The sequence below is a fragment of the Schistocerca cancellata genome, chromosome 1, assembly GCF_023864275.1.
Source record: "Schistocerca cancellata isolate TAMUIC-IGC-003103 chromosome 1, iqSchCanc2.1, whole genome shotgun sequence".
Taxonomy (NCBI): Eukaryota; Metazoa; Arthropoda; class Insecta; order Orthoptera; family Acrididae; genus Schistocerca; species Schistocerca cancellata.
Window position 1 is genome coordinate 118,875,735 of NC_064626.1, and position 16,015 is coordinate 118,891,749.

Genomic DNA, 16,015 nt, shown 5'->3' on the forward strand with positions numbered 1-16,015 from the left:
GCAGAACCGGTATCCACTTGCATGCGAACATCTCGACCAAGGATTTGGACAGTGAGGAATAACTTCCCTGAAAGGGAAGAAGTGAAATTGACAGACAACACAGAATCAGAATCAACGTCATCTTCATGAACATCGTGCATGCGGTCGGATTTACAAACGGAAGACACATGACCTTTCTTTTTGCAATTGTGACACACAGCCCAACGTTGGGGACAATCCTCGCGTGAATGTTTCGTAAAACACCGCGGACATGAAGGAAGTTGCCGGGGATTTTGCTGCAGTTTCTTAGTGGGTTGTTTACGGCTAGGCCGAGGCTGCGCGTGGGAGCGTACTGCGGCCACGTCGGCTGGCGGGGACGCACCGCGCGCGTCGTCAACAGCGCACAGAAGTTGTATTTCCCCGACGTCACCCCACGCTTCTATTTGCGCCCCGTCGGCGCGAGAAATTTCAAAAGACTGCGCAATGGAGAGAACTTCATCGAGAGTTGGATTCACCAATTGAAGGGCACGTTGCCGAACTTCTTTGTCGGGCGCCGACCGGATAATAGCATCCCGTACCATGGAATCGGCATAGGATTCTTTGTGAACGTCAGTAACAAATTGACACTTTCGACTGAGGCCGTGAAGTTCAGCAGCCCAAGCGCGATAGGACTGATTAGGTTGTTTTTGACAACGATAAAAGGCAACACGAGAGGCTACCACATACGTTTGCTTTTGAAAATAGACAGACAGAAGGGAGCACATTTCAGCAAAGGACAAAGATGCAGGATCCTTCAAAGGAGCCAATTGCGACAACAACCGATACATTTGAGGTGAAATCCAGGAAAGGAACAGAGACTTACATGGTTGTTCGTCCGTGACATGAAATGCCAAGAAGTGCTGTCGAAGACGTTTTTCATAATCAGACCAGTCTTCCGCCGTCTCGTCGTAAGGTGGAAAAGGAGGTACAGCCAGCGACGAGAAATGCCCCGCATTTGACGCCGCGACGAAATCGCGAATCGCCGCTGTTAGAAGCGTTTGCTGTTCAAGGAGATTTTGCAAGAGCTGCTCGATAGTAGCCATGGAACCCTGTGAGTCAACGGTGAAAAGGAAAAATCCCATCCTCGTCGCCAATTGTTAAATCGTCAAATTTAACACATATTTCGGACAACACAACAACACATATAAGTCACTGAGTAAGTTGACCTGTGTACAAGTCGGCATTCGATTAAACACTGAGTCTCAGTCTAGCGGCCGCTGCTCGGCTGGCCGCTTAGGTGGCGCAGCTGCTGCATGGCTGGCAGACAGCGCCGCACGTAGAGGACGTGCGTAATTGCGCGGCAGCACTTTGAATAATCAGCGAGTCACAACATACAGTTTCCCCCATTCCCCCCTCATCCCACTTAGAAAGCATGCCGTGTTAGTGGAGAAAGTGTGCAGCCAGGCGAAGTGCTGTTGTGCTATAGAGCAAGGGCAAGGCTCACACGGCAAATTATCAGCTGCTGCTGGTGTAGTGAGTATGTTAGTTATTTTTGTGCAACGCCTACTCTGCAGCACTGCAGCAGGGACGATACAGACATGGTTTTGAATGTGTGTAGTTTTGTTAAATAACTCTGTGGAAGGGTGTTATCCAAAAGCTTAGCAATGATTTCTTCCTGTTTTATGTGCTTGATGACCATTCAGTGTCACAGCCATATAGTGAGTGGTTACCTTTAGCTCCCTATTTTCATTCTATATGTTAGTGCATTTTAGCTTCAGTGAGATCTCTGAAGTCATTTAATAAAATGCTCGAACCCCAACACCATACTGCCTATAAAATCCTCTTAAGTGCTGAAAGGCTTCATACTGTCTCAAAGGCAACATTCCTGCTCCCTACTGCCCACTCCTTCACAATAATCATCCTTTGCCTGACAATTTAAGTATCATATCTCTTCACTATCATTACAAATGCTGTTTACCCCTATTTTGATTATGCCTTATTTCCAACTGACTGCGCTAATAAATTGACTTTTGGTGTGAAATTCACCATTGGGAGGTTGACGAACCACAACGTCTCTGATCAGCAATTCTGCATATGATGCCTTCCACTCATAACAAGCAGAATTATATATGTGATTGAGGTCCTGGAGGTTGGCAATTCATCATGCATGTGATTAACTGATTTCTGTAGCACATGAGTTAAAGTGCAGTTGAGCTGTCACAATGTGAGTTTGCCAACCATACGATTGAATCAACATTTTACCAAGATACCTGAATTTAGAGTGGCCTTAGTTTCTGGATCACTTTGTATGACTGACTATACCATGACAGTGATAGAGTATTCTTAGAGAAAGTACCAATAACCTAATTAACGTTGAAGGAAATTGCGTAAATATGTATCCCAAGTCCCCTTAGACTCATCAAAACTGTTGAACAATGTATATGGAGTGCAGATGCCAAATCCTTTTGTTGAACCATTTGTTGCTGTATGTCTTTTGTCACTGTAATTGCTGCTGGGACAAGAGCATTTGTTGCTGTTATAGCTTCTGTTGTACCCACTGGTGCAATAACTACTGCTGAAGATGACACTGCTGTTATTGCTACAACTTTAATCGCTAGTGCCACTGATTGAGAAATTTTTGTCCATAATGCAAGCGGGTTACAGTCCGTGGCATCAAACTTCTGTGTCTCTGCAGGTACACCAAATCCCCGAATATAGAAAATGACACTTCAGACTGCAGCACAATTAAAACTAAGTCCAAGTCACAAACTTTCAAAGAAAGTGTGAGATTGCCATAGCTGTTGTGAGCTGTGCTGACCAGTATCATCTGATGTGAAATCCAAACACATACAGAAGTGCTGATTTTCACTTAAAAAAAAAAAAAAGGAAGTAATGGTGTATTGTGTGCAAGCGGTTTTATTGGTGCGTTCCACACTCATCCAAAGAACTCATTTCCTGTCTCGGAAGACATTCTTGTTGGTAAAACTGCTTGTCATGACTTTGCTCCAAAAGAATCAAATCTTAATGAATAATGCTTTGCATATCTCAAGGTAAATTAGTAGTTTTTGATTTTGGGTTAGATCATCATTGTTTTGAAAAGATGTTTGTAGCTGGAAATAAGATACTCTTCACTTTGACATCTAGTCCCAGTTTACACTCACACACATGTAATTTAATTTTTGCAGTAGCTGGATGTATACTGCTGTTGACTGTAGCAACTTGTTACAATTTACACTCACACAGATGTAATTTAATTTTTACGGTACCCTTCATCAATTCCGAAGGACTCCAGAAGATTGGAACCAAGTTAGGTGGTGCAGTTTTAAAGAACAGGGCATACGTATGGGAAGATTGGGTTCAGATTCCTGTCTGGTCATCCAGATTTAGGTATTCTGTAGTCTCCCTAAATTAATTGAGCAGAATACTGTGATGGTTCCTCTGAGATGGAGATGACCAGTTACCATCTCCAATTTAAGCTTGTGTTCCATCCCTGAGGATCTTCTCATCACCAGAACATTGGATCCTAATATTGCTTTTTCCCCCAATACATTTCACCCAGCTTTCTGATCTTCTTTTTGCTGTACTCTGCAAGCCATCATATGGTGTGTGATAAATTGTCCCTCTTAATGAACTCCCCACAAACTTTTCACGTACTCACTAATTTTGACTTACGGCTGATGGAGAGATGAGTCTAATCCAGGAGGGTTGTCTTTCTTATTAGATTGTATCTTCAACTTTCCCACAATTCTCTAAAAGGAACTCCTTGCGTTCTCATCCAGCAGAGATACAATATCTACATATCTACTGCTTTTTGATGAGGATGTCAATTTGACCATCATAGGCGTATTGCTGGGAGTCGAGTCAGAAGAGGCCATTGCAGGTGCTGACTGTGCTGTGGAACCCTGTGCCATCAAACAGCCTATGAAGTCCACCACAATGTATGTCAGAGCAGATAACTCAGCTATATGAAGTTGAGTACTGATGACCTCACTGTGTAGTTGGATTTCTCTTTGTACAGCTTGTACTCTACTGTTGACTGATTTTGCTGTGTTTACAAATGGTTAGCTCTCTACGTCTCCTGTGACATCACTCAACCCCATCTCCAGGCAGTTATGAACTCCTGATGTAATCTGTATGTTTTCCAGCTAATCCACCACAGTTTAGTGGTTGTGGCCTCTAACACGAACACCAGTTCACAGGACTCACATTCTGTTGATTGTACACTAGAACCTGAGCACCACGTTGACAAACTTTTGTTTGGTTTGTCTAAGATACAGTGTTTGTTTTAATCTCGTGGGACACAGAAAACCTTCGCTATCTTAAAATGTGAGCTACCAATGAAAGCGTATCCATGTAATCTTGCCAAATACTCAGTCATTTCTCTTGTATTTTCACAAAGTGTAAAAGGACACTTTGGCACACTGTGTGGCCCAACTTTATTTGATTAATTTTAGTGATGTATTACAAAACTGAAACATTAGGCAAAATTTCACAGTGATAATAGGGAAGTCCTGTGTGCTCTGGCTGTTGAACAGATCTTTTCCTCTGCAGGAAGGAAGTTCGTGCCAGTGAGCTCAAACTTACTGTACTGTGCAGTGCACAAGCATTTTCATGGTAATTTAAATGTCTTCTGTATGTGCAATTGTCCACTGTAGGTGATGTTTGAAGGTAGTGTATAGCATTGTATTGTGTTTGTGTTGTTTGTGAGGGTGATGAGGGAAGGGGTCTTCAGCCCGAAGACTGGTTTGATGCAGCTCTCTATGCTGCTCCATCCTGTGCAAGCCCCTTCACCTCTGAGTAACTACTGCAACCTCAATCCTTCTGAATCTGCTTACTGTATTCATCTTTCACTCTCCATCTACAATTTTTACCCCATAAACTTCCCTCCAGTGCTAAATGGTAATCCTGTGATGTCTCAGAATGTGCCCTACCAACCAATCCCTTCTTCTAGTCAGGTTGTGCCACAGATGCCTTTTCTCTCCAATTCTATTCAGTACCTCCCCATTAGTTTTGTGATCCATCCATTTGATCTCCAGCATTCTTCTGTAGCACCACATTTCAAAAGCTTCTATTCTCTTCTTGTCTAAACTATTTATTGTCCACGTTTCACTTCCATATGTGGCTACACTCCGTATAAATACTTTCAAAAAACACTTCCTTACACTTAAATCTATACTCGATGTTAACAAATTTCACTTCTTCAGAAACACTTTTCTTGCCATTGCCAGTCTACATTTTACGTCCTTTCTACTTTGACCACTTTGCTTCCCAAATAACAAAATTCATCTACTACTTTAAGTGTCGCATTTCCTAATCTAATTCCTTCAGCATCACCTGATTTAATTTTACTTCATTCCATTATCTTGGTTTTGCTTTAGTTGATGTTCATCTCATGCCCTCCTTTCAAGACGCTGTCCATTCCTTTATTTCTTCTCTCTGGACTTTAATTCCTACTCTGATTTTTCTATGGTTTCCTTTACTGCTTGCTCAGTGTACAGATTGAATAATGTCAGAGATAGGCTACAACCCCATCTCACTCCCTTCTCAACCAGTGCTTGCCTTTCATGCTAGTTAACTGTTATAATTGCCATCTGGTTACTGTGCAAATTTTAAATAGCCTTTTGCTCCCTGTATTTTTCTCCTGCCTACTTTAGAATTGTCAAAAGCTTTCTCTAAGTCTATGAATGCTAAAAACATAGGTTTGCCTTTCCTTTACCTATCGCCTATGAGAAGTTGTAGGGTCAGTATTGCCTTGTGTATCCCTACATTTCTCCAGAATCTGAACTGATCTTCCTCAGGATCAGCTTCTACCAGTTTTGCCATTCTTCTGTGCAGAATTCGTGTTAGTATTTTGCAACAGTGACTTATGAAACTGATAGTTTGATAATTTTCACACTTGTCAGCACCTTCTTTGTTTGGAGTTGGAATTATTATATTCTTCTTGAAGTCTGAGGGTATTTCGCCTACCTCATACATCTTGCTTCACCAGATGGAGGAGTTTTGTCATGGCTGGCTCTCCAAAGGCTATTAGTAATTCTAATGGAATGTTAATTACTCCCAGTGCCTTGTTTTGATGTAGGTCTTTCAGTGCTTGGTCAAACTCTTCATTCAATATCATATCTCATATCCCATCTTCATCTACATCCTCTTCTATTTCCATTATCTTGCCTCAAGTACATCGCCCTTGTATAGCTCCCTATATATTCCTTCCACCTCTCTGCTTTCCCTTTTTTGTTTTAGCACTGGTTTTTGTTTTGAGATCTCGATATTCATACGGATGGTTCTCTTTCCTCCAAAGGTCCCTTTAATTTCGTTGTAGGCTGCATCTATTTCCCCCTAGTGATGTATGCTTTTAAATCCTTACATTTGTCATCTAGCTGTTCCTGCTTAGCCATTTTGCACTTCTTGTTATTCTCATTTTTTAGATGTTTGTATTCTCTTTCATCTGCTTCATTTACTGGATTTTTACATTTTTCTCCTTTCATCAATTAAATTCAGTATCTCTTGTGTTACCCAAGGATTTTTACCAAGCCTTGTCTTTTTATGTACTTGATCCTCTGTTGCCTTCAATATTTCATCTCTCAAAACTACTCATTATTCTTCTACTGTTTTCTTTTCAGCTGTTCTTGCCAATCGTTCCCTAATGCTCCCTCTGAAACACTCTAGAACCTATAGTTTTTTTCAATTTTATCCAGGTCCAATTTCCTTAAATTCCTACTTTTTTGCAGTTTTTCAATTTTAATCTACAGTTCATGACCAATAAATTGTGGTGAGAGTCTATATCTGCCCCTGAAAATGTTTTACAATTCAAAATATGGTCCAAAATCACTGTCATACCATTATGCAATCAATTTGAAACCTTCCAGAGTCTCCAGGTCTCTTCCACGTATACAACCTTCTTTCATGATTCTTAAACCAATTGTGAGCTATGATTAAATTATGCTCTGTGCTAAATTATACCAGGTGGCTTCCTTTTTCATTCCTTTCCCCCAGTCCATATCCACTTACTTCTCTTTGTTTTCATACTATTGAATTCCAGTTTCCCATGGCTATTAAATTTTTGTCTCCTGTAACTATCTGAATAATTTCCTTTATCGCATTTTAGGTTTCTTCAATCTCATCATCATCTGCAGAGCTAGTTGGTATATAAACATGTGCTACTGTAGTGGATGTGAGCTTCATGTTTATCTTGGCTACAATAATGCTTTCACTACACTGTTCAAGGTAGCTGCATTATTAAACCTACTCTTGCATTATCCCTTTTTGATTTTGTGTTTAGAACCCTATATTCACCTGACCAGAAGTCCTGTTCCTCCTGCCACCGAACTTTACTAACTCCCACTATATCTAACTTTAATCTATCCATTTGACCAATTGAGGTGACTCAGTGGTTAGCACACTGGACTTGCATGTAGGAGGATGGTGGTTCAAACCAGTGTTCGGCCATCCTGATTTAGGTTTTTCATGAGTTCCCTAAATCACTTCAGGAAAATGCTAGCATCATTCCTTTGAAAGGACATGGCTGATTTCGCTCCCTATCCTTCCCTAATCCGATGGGACCGATAACCTTACTGTTTGGTCCCCTCCCTCAAATCAACCAGCCAACCAACCCATTCCCCTTTTTAAGTTTTCTAATCTACCTTTCCAATTAAGGACTCTGATTTGGTTTGATTTGGTTTTTTATTGGTCCAGTTTTATCATATAGCACAAATTGTACAATTCATATTGGACAGGTCAAAGATAACTTACAATAATACACAGTATTAGCAATTAAAATTGGGCATCAACTACAATTAATTTTGTTACTTATTCAGATATTCTCTGACAGAATAGAAACAGTGCTTTATTAGAAATGCCTTTAGTTTAGCTTTAAATATTGGATGAGTAGTATTTTTTATTTCCTCTGGTATCTTATTGTGTAGTATTACACCAATGTTAATTATGCTCCTCTGATAGGTGGTCGTTCTGTGATATTTTTGATGTATGTTTGTTTCCCTTCTGGCACTATAGTTGTGTACACTTTTGTTCTGTAGCAGTTTGCCAGTTACACATTCAGTGCCCTGATCCATAGAATGCCAGTTTTGTTTCTCTTGATAATGACATCCTTCTGAGTAGTCCCCACCTGGAGATCTGAATGGTGGACTGTTTTACCCCTTGTATATTTAATCCAAGAGGATGCCATCCATCATCATTCAAGCATACAGTAAGGCTGCATGCCGTAGTAAAAATTACAGCTGTAGTTTCCCATTGCTTTCAGCTGTTTGATTTAACAGCACAGCAGGACTGTTTTGGTTGATGTTATAAGGCCAGATCAGTCATTCATCCAGACTGTTGCCCTTGCAACTACTGAAAAGGCTGCTCCTCCTCCTCAGGAACCACGTGTTTGTCTGGCCTCTTAACAAATATGCAGTTGTGGTTGCAGCTACAGTACCTACCTGTATTGCCTCCCTATTAGTGGCAAGGTCCATGGTTTATGGGGGGACTCTACACTGATAAAATACATTTCACTTTCACTAATAAAATGACACTCATATATATTTGTGATACCTGCGTTGCAGTACCTGATGGTATTAAAAGTAACTGAAAGTAATCAGTTTTATTGGTGCACCAACATATATGCTAGCCTGCATTCTCTTTTGCCAAAGGAGAAACACATAGGATTTGACAAACTTTATTGCTTCATTGATATTTATCCCATGATTTGGACAAAAAAGTGAGCAATCTTTGTTCAAAAGAATACTGCAGTTTCGCACAAAATTATTTTCTGACTGTATTTTGCATAGGAGTGGTGAATGTTTCAGATCAGTGTTAATTCTTCCACTACCATGAAAAAGAGTTGATTAAAAATTAGGAGCTTTGTCAGTGAAGTTCATATGGCATCCCAGAATGAATTTATCCATATTAAAAGCTTGTAATGATGATAGTGTGTTGTTTGTGAAAGGACATTATCTTTTAAGCAGCTTATTCCATACAAATGAAGTAGATTTTTATGGTAACATCTAGTATTGATGCCCAGATGTGTTTTTCTGTCTTCACAACTATTAACTACAGCTTGTGGTGCAATCTTTATGAATAGGTTTAACCTATCAAAATTGCAGGAGAAACTGAGTCAAGAAAAATTCCACTTTATGTCAGTTGATATACTGCTTGAAAATCAAGTTGCAACACATAATAGAAGAATGAATATTGACCATTTGCAGTGCTGTAGGTACACTTGAGACAGAAAATACTGACAGCGAGACTAGGAAAAACATATATATCAAGGAACTGTAATTTGTTGGTTAAAATTTGAGTATGAGGTTGTTGACCATGCTAACCTGCTTACTGCAGTCAAATCTTGATCTATCTCTTCTATTTTTACACACTATACTTCCTTCATTACCAAATAAGCTATTCATTGATGCCACAGGCTGTCCCCTATCAACTGCGTCCTTTGTTGTCAAGTTGTGCCTCAAATGTATTTCTTACCCAGTCTGATTCGGTATTTCTTTATTATTTATCCAATCTTCTCATCTATTCTTCAACATTCCTTTGTAGCATCACATTTCAAAAGCTGTTATTCTCTTCTTGACTGTATTATTTATCATCTACGTTTCACTTCCACAAAAGGCTACACTCCAGACGAATATTTTTAAAATTTTTTCCTAATATTCATACTTGTATTAGATATTAAAATATTTCTCTTTTTCAGAAACTGTTTTTGCTACTGCCAGTCGTCATATTATTTCCTCTCTACTCTCAGTGTTGTCAGTTATCTCATTGCCCAAGTAGCAGAACTGATAATGTACTATTCACATTTCATAATCTAATTCCTTCATCATTGCCTGATTTAATTTGACTGCATTCCAGTACCCTTGTTTTAATATTGTTGCTGCTCATCTTTTAACCTTTTTTTCGAGACAATTTTCATTCTGTTCAATTGTTCTAAGTCCTTTCCAGTCTCCGAAAGAATTAAAATGTCATCAGCAAACATTAGAGTTGTTATTTTTCTCCTCTTAAACTTTAATTTCCTTTTCAAATTCCTCTATTTACCACTAGTCTCCTTGCTCAGTTTACAGATTGAACAATTTTGTGTGTGTGTGTTTCAGAATTTCAAAGAGTGTACTCTGGTCACTATTGTAAAATGCTTTCTCTAAATATACAACTGCTACAAAAATATTTTTTAAGATAATGACAATACTATGAAAAGGATAGATTGCTACTCACTATATAGTGGAGATTTTGAGTCGCAGATAGGCTGCCAAAGACAGTGGTCGTGTGTGTGAGTTGTGTTTGTGTGAGTGTGCATGTTTATGTTGTCTAATTCAGAAGAAGGCCTTTGTGACTGAAAGCTAATTTGTTTGACAGTTTTTTTTGTTGTGCCTATCTGCGACTCAGCATTTCTGCTATATTTCTTTTTCATAATATTGTAATTATTCCATCCTGAATTTTCCAATTTTTGATTTTTCTTCTTAAGATAAGTTGTATAGTCAGTATTGCCTCACATGTTTCTACATTTCTGTGGAATCCCAAGGTGGGCTTCTAGAACTCTCTCTGTTCTTCTGTAAATAATATTCATATTAGTATTTTGCAACCACGATGTATCAAACTGATGGTTCAGTAATATTCACACCCATCTTCTTTGGAATGGGAATTATTACATTTACCTGATGGTATGTTGTTGCCCGTTGCATATATCTTGCACACCAAATAGAATAGTTTTGTCCAAGGATCTCAGTAATTCAGAGGGAACATTGTCTACTTCAGGGACCTTGTTTTGACTCAGGGTTCAGTGGTGCTCCATTGAATGCTTCAAATACTATGATATCTTTGGTCTCATCTTCATTTATTTCCTCTTCCTTTCCATAATATTGTCTGAAAGTATGTTTCCTTTTTATAGCTCTTATATACATTTTTTCCACTTTTTCACCTTTCATTCTTTGCTTATTACTGGCTTTCGATGTGCACTCTTGATATTCATATCACCATTTCTCTTTTCTTCAAAAATTTCTTTGATTTTCCTATAGGTAGCACATTGATTTCCCCCAGGCTTTGCATTTATCATTGGGTCTATCCTGTTTCAACATTTTGCACATCTTGCCAGTCTTATTTTTATATGTTTATATTTGCTTTTGCTTACTTAACTTTTATATTTCCTCTTTTTTGCCATTCAGTTCAATAATTTGTATACTACCCAAGGATTTGTAGTGGGCCTTATATTTTTGCTTGTTTAATCTTCTGCTGCTTTCACTATTTCATCTCTCAAAGCTGTCCATTCATCTTCTGTCGTATTCCTTTTCTCTGTTTCATCCAGTCACTTGTGTAATGGCCCCTTTGAAAATCTCAGCATCTTTCATATCCATTACTTATTTATTTATCTATCTATCTATCATGTGCCGCAGGACCATGTGAGTCCAAAGCTACTTCATAATGGAAGGAGTAAATACATAGTTTACAGGATGCTGATCATAAACAAAAAAATTAAAGAATTAATAACACACAAAAAAATTGTGAGAGAGTTTGCGAATAAATTAGACATTATAGAGGAAATTCCTCGACTATTGTGAGGAGCTCCTGTACAGAATAAGAGTGTTCCAGGAGGAAACCTTTATAATTGGAAACCTGTTGGAAATGAAACCTGCTGAAATAGTGCATACTTTTCTGTACAATGCTTCAGGAAGTGCTATCGCAAGCCAAATTTTTTTGCCCCTGCCTAATGTTTACTACAGAAATGTTGCAGTTCCTTCTGAATGAGTCAGTTTATCATTGTCATATCTTCTTAATTTCCTGACTTTCTGCAGATTCTTCAGTTTCAATCTGTAATCCATGACCAGTAAATTAGGTTCAGAGGCCGTTTAATACTCTCAGCCATTAGCAAGTTACATAATGTAGTAGTGTACTTGTAACAATGTTTGAACAGAAATCCTTTGACAAGGCACTCTTTGTCTAACAGTTCATGAGCTCTATGGACCAGGAACTTAAGGTTAACATTTCCCCATGAGTGATAGTAATTGGCTCAAGACATGGAGTGAAAGGTTTACCTGCATAGGTTACTACATACATTGTTGTCCAGGATGCGTGTTTCTTAACCAGTATATCAGATAAAGGTACCTGACCTGTTTCTTCATTGAGTTTCAAAGAGTAGGTGATATGTGACAGTAGAATGACCATAAATACACTGTTGGATTTTTCCAAGTAACTAAGATTAAAGGTAGTGATCAAAGATCATTCCCTACTGTGTACTATTTAGAGTTTAATTTCTATGAAGAATCCTTTGAATTTATTAAATATCACCACAATTTAATTGCTGCAACACAAAACAATATTTAATCTCTAAGTATTGGTCATTAGACACAGTATTTTCACATCAAATGTAAACTTTTGAACCTTCACAACAAGAAATGATTTTGTCATCTGCTTTAAGAATCATATTAATTTTGTGTTTCAAAAACTTTACAATGAAATAAATCTTGGAAATAGGTCTTTTCATGACTACAGTATTATGTTTATGTAGTTATAGTTTTTTATACTGATGCTGTAATAGATGTCTGTATTTTCTACAGGGCGCATGCAGGTTGTCTGGAGTTCAAAAGACATCCAAAGAGACACCAGTGAGACGACTGGACATCCGTTTTATACCATATGATCAGTTCTACTGTGCTATCCTGTATTTCACAGGTTCAGACTTGTTCAACAAAGAGATGAGGACACATGCTCTGTCAAAGGGCTTTACACTGAATGAATATTCATTACGTCCTGTTGGAAGCACAGGTATTTTAGTTACAACATCGTCACTAAGTAGTGATGATATTTATATATTACAGCAATACTCATTACAAAATTTCTTCAGTTCTGTCTTGTAGTTATTTTAGTTTGTGGACAGGAAAACTAATATTTTACAATTATGTTTATAACTAGCCTAAAACAGTTAATGTTTCAAAAACTTTTTAATCAATAATCTGGAAAAAGGAAGATGTCCTCTGTTGTTGGCGAGGAAGATGTCCTCTCTTGTTGGCTTGTGCAAAACTGTTTCTTTGTAGCCAGTCAAGGTGAAAGTAGTTAGAAAAGAGAAATGATATGTGGCTTGTCACCACTAGACATGTCTGTGTACTGTGGGATGTGACACGTAAAAGCATGCGTGGGATTATAAGTTGGAAGGGAGTGATAAGAAATATTGACACTGCAGGACATCCAGCAACTTGGAGTGTCAGGTAAAAGAAGTCTATACAGATGTGGTAATGATAGTAGGAATTGAAGGAACTAAAGTAAGGAATAATTTTATATTAAGAGAGTACATTACTCTAAACTTTCCCTTTGTGTGTTTGATTATTCTTACCTCTGTCAGGTGAATGGAAAAACCTGTGTTTCAGTGTAGTGTGTATACAGTTTATTCTGGAGGAAAAGCACCAGTTACGTGTTATTTTTTGTTCTGTTATAGTAGCGGGAATTGACAACTTGGTTCTTTCTTTCGCTTTTAATATAGTTAATAGCCTGCTACTGATGCTGTTATAGTTTTCAGAGCTCAGCTTGTGTGTTAATCCATATGTTTCAATGCTCATCTTCACCTGAGTGAATAAAAACAAAGCATAATTTATCATTAAAAAGGTTCAGTGAATATTCATGAAATAAACCCAAAAATGTAGGTAACATCCACATTTTTCAGTTTGTGAATTTCACATATTCAGTATGAGATGTGGTCATCAGTCACATATATAGTAACATGTTGTAGTGAAAGGCAGTAAGAGATAATTAAAAATTAGTTGTAGTGTGGGGAGAAATAATGCATAATTAAAATGGAACTTGGAAGTTTACTTTCTGTAGCCAATTCATTTATGATGCAACTGATCTTTTTCTTTTCAGATTTGCAATTTATCTCAGTTTATGGTGTATTTATTTTTAGCAATGGATAAGAAACAATTATGCGACACTAAAACCTAAAGTTTTCTGTGTGTTTGTGGCAACACAGAAAATATTTGGAGAATGGTGCATTCGAGAAGTTTGATAAAACATGTCCAGTTTTAGATACAAACTGAGTTACAGTTTTCTTTTTATAAATTTGTACATGAAAGAAACTCAACGAAAATTCACAAATGATTTATTGATACATTAGTGTTGTTCTTCATGCTTAACTGTCCACAATGTGTGTGATAAAGGTAACGAGACTGACAACAGTGCAAGTGATCTGGCAATGCTATGTTGTTCTACTTGAATATGCCAATGTGTTCACCTCGTCTAGATGCTCTGTTCAAGTATCATGTGACTTTTGAGAATGCCACAGTGAAGTTGCATGTTATGAAAATGGAACAGCAGAATTTAGAGCAATGTTATGCAATCAGGTTTTGTGTTAAACTTGGGGAATATACAAGTACGGTCTTTGAAAAGTTGAAACAAGCTTGTGGGTAATCATCTTCAAAAACTGATGAAAATGTCCAACAGGTGCATACTCTTGTGAGATCAGACTGACATTTGACAATAAAGATGATGGGTGACTTTTAAATGTAGACACTCTCACCATACATCAAATTTTGACCAAAGTTTTGCCCATAGGAAAGACCTGTGTCCAAATGGTGCCGAAAAGTGTCCTGACTGAGCAGCAGGAGAGTCAAAGAAACATGTTGATATTCTTGAGAAGATTGGTTGAGTCCTGTGATCGCAGGTGGTGAATCTTGGATTTTTGAGTATGATACAGAGTGGCAAAATGAGAAGTGGCACACTGAGACATCCCCTTGACCGAAAAAAGCTCAAATGAGCAAATCAAAGATCAAGAGAATGTTGATTTGCTTTTACTATAGTATGGGCATCATGCGTAAAGAATTTATTCCTCAAGGACAAACTGTTGACCAAGTGTTTTACAAAGATTTCCTTGAAAGTCTAAGGAAAAGGGTGAATTGAGTGAGACCTTCCATCACAGAATTTTGACCCCAAAAGCCATTCCTGTTGTTCCACAGCTCACCCCATTCACTTGGTCTGAGTCCTTGTGACTTTGGCGAAATTGAATGTGAGTGACATTTTAAAGGTGCTATCAGTTGCGCCTTTCAGTGCTGCTACCAAGACCGGGAACAATGACTCTGCCAGTGATAGCTGCTGGAGGGAACTTCTTTGAAGGGGGCAATAGTGTTGTTTGAAAAAAAGAAAAAGAAAAAAAAGGATAAAAAGTAAGTTTCATTACTTTTCTCACACAACTCTTATGGTAGGTGATAGTAATGACTGCATACTCACTTTGCATCAATAGTGGTTGAGAAGGTAGAAGAAAGAGATTGTCACCTAGTGGCAGCACACAATTTGTACCTCCTAATGTAACTGTTACTAGATAACCACATTAATTTTTTTTATGAATAATAGAAGGTGTGATGGTGGTAATCACTCTCTGTATAGTTAATTTATTGGGATATTGACAAGCATATAAAAAGGAATGAAAATGATGTTGAACTTTCAGGCATTGGATAATGTTTTCAGTCTTGTTTATGTTCCTGTTGATCACTCAATGCTACAACTATGCAGTGATTGTGTACCTTTTGACCTTCCATTTTTTGTATTCCAACCAAGAGTCCCAGGACAATTCAATATGTATATAACAATTACAAACAGCTATAACTATTTAATGCACAGTGATAAGTATTAAAGAGAATAAAAAAGTTCATTTTAAAAAAAAATATATACTTTATAGGATTTCTATACTACTACTCTTGGTCACATGGACATTGTCTAAACAGTAATCTATTTCACTCCATCATAAAAAAAACATGTGAAGTAACTGATGCGAGGGTCGTTGGAAATGTACATTTTGAGTTCTGGAGTTGATTTTGACAAAGAAGGCACAAGACCTTTATGTAACCCGCCAAAAGAAATTCATTGCCTCAGGTCTGGAGATCTATGTGGCCAAGAGCAGAATACAGTGTCATCAAGTTGCACAAACATCCTGTTTCTTCAAACTGTTGATGCCATCTGTGGAGGTTATTGCTATTTGGAGATGCTTGATAGCATTGCTGTTGAAACCTTTTTTGCACTATGATGACAGAACAACTGTTAGAATTTAACATGCAGAATACCTTCTGTGTGGTATCCACCATTATCACTT

The 16,015-nt window shown here is 38.0% G+C and overlaps 1 protein-coding gene across 1 annotated transcript in view; it reads left to right on the top strand.

The window, feature by feature from the left end:
* Positions 1-16,015, top strand: part of LOC126166621 (DNA polymerase beta-like) — a 56,512-nt gene that overhangs the window by 36,336 nt on the left and 4,161 nt on the right. The window contains exon 6 of the mRNA XM_049920417.1: positions 12,501-12,708. Coding sequence (XP_049776374.1) covers positions 12,501-12,708 — 208 coding nt within the window. The remainder of the gene's footprint in view (positions 1-12,500; positions 12,709-16,015) is intronic.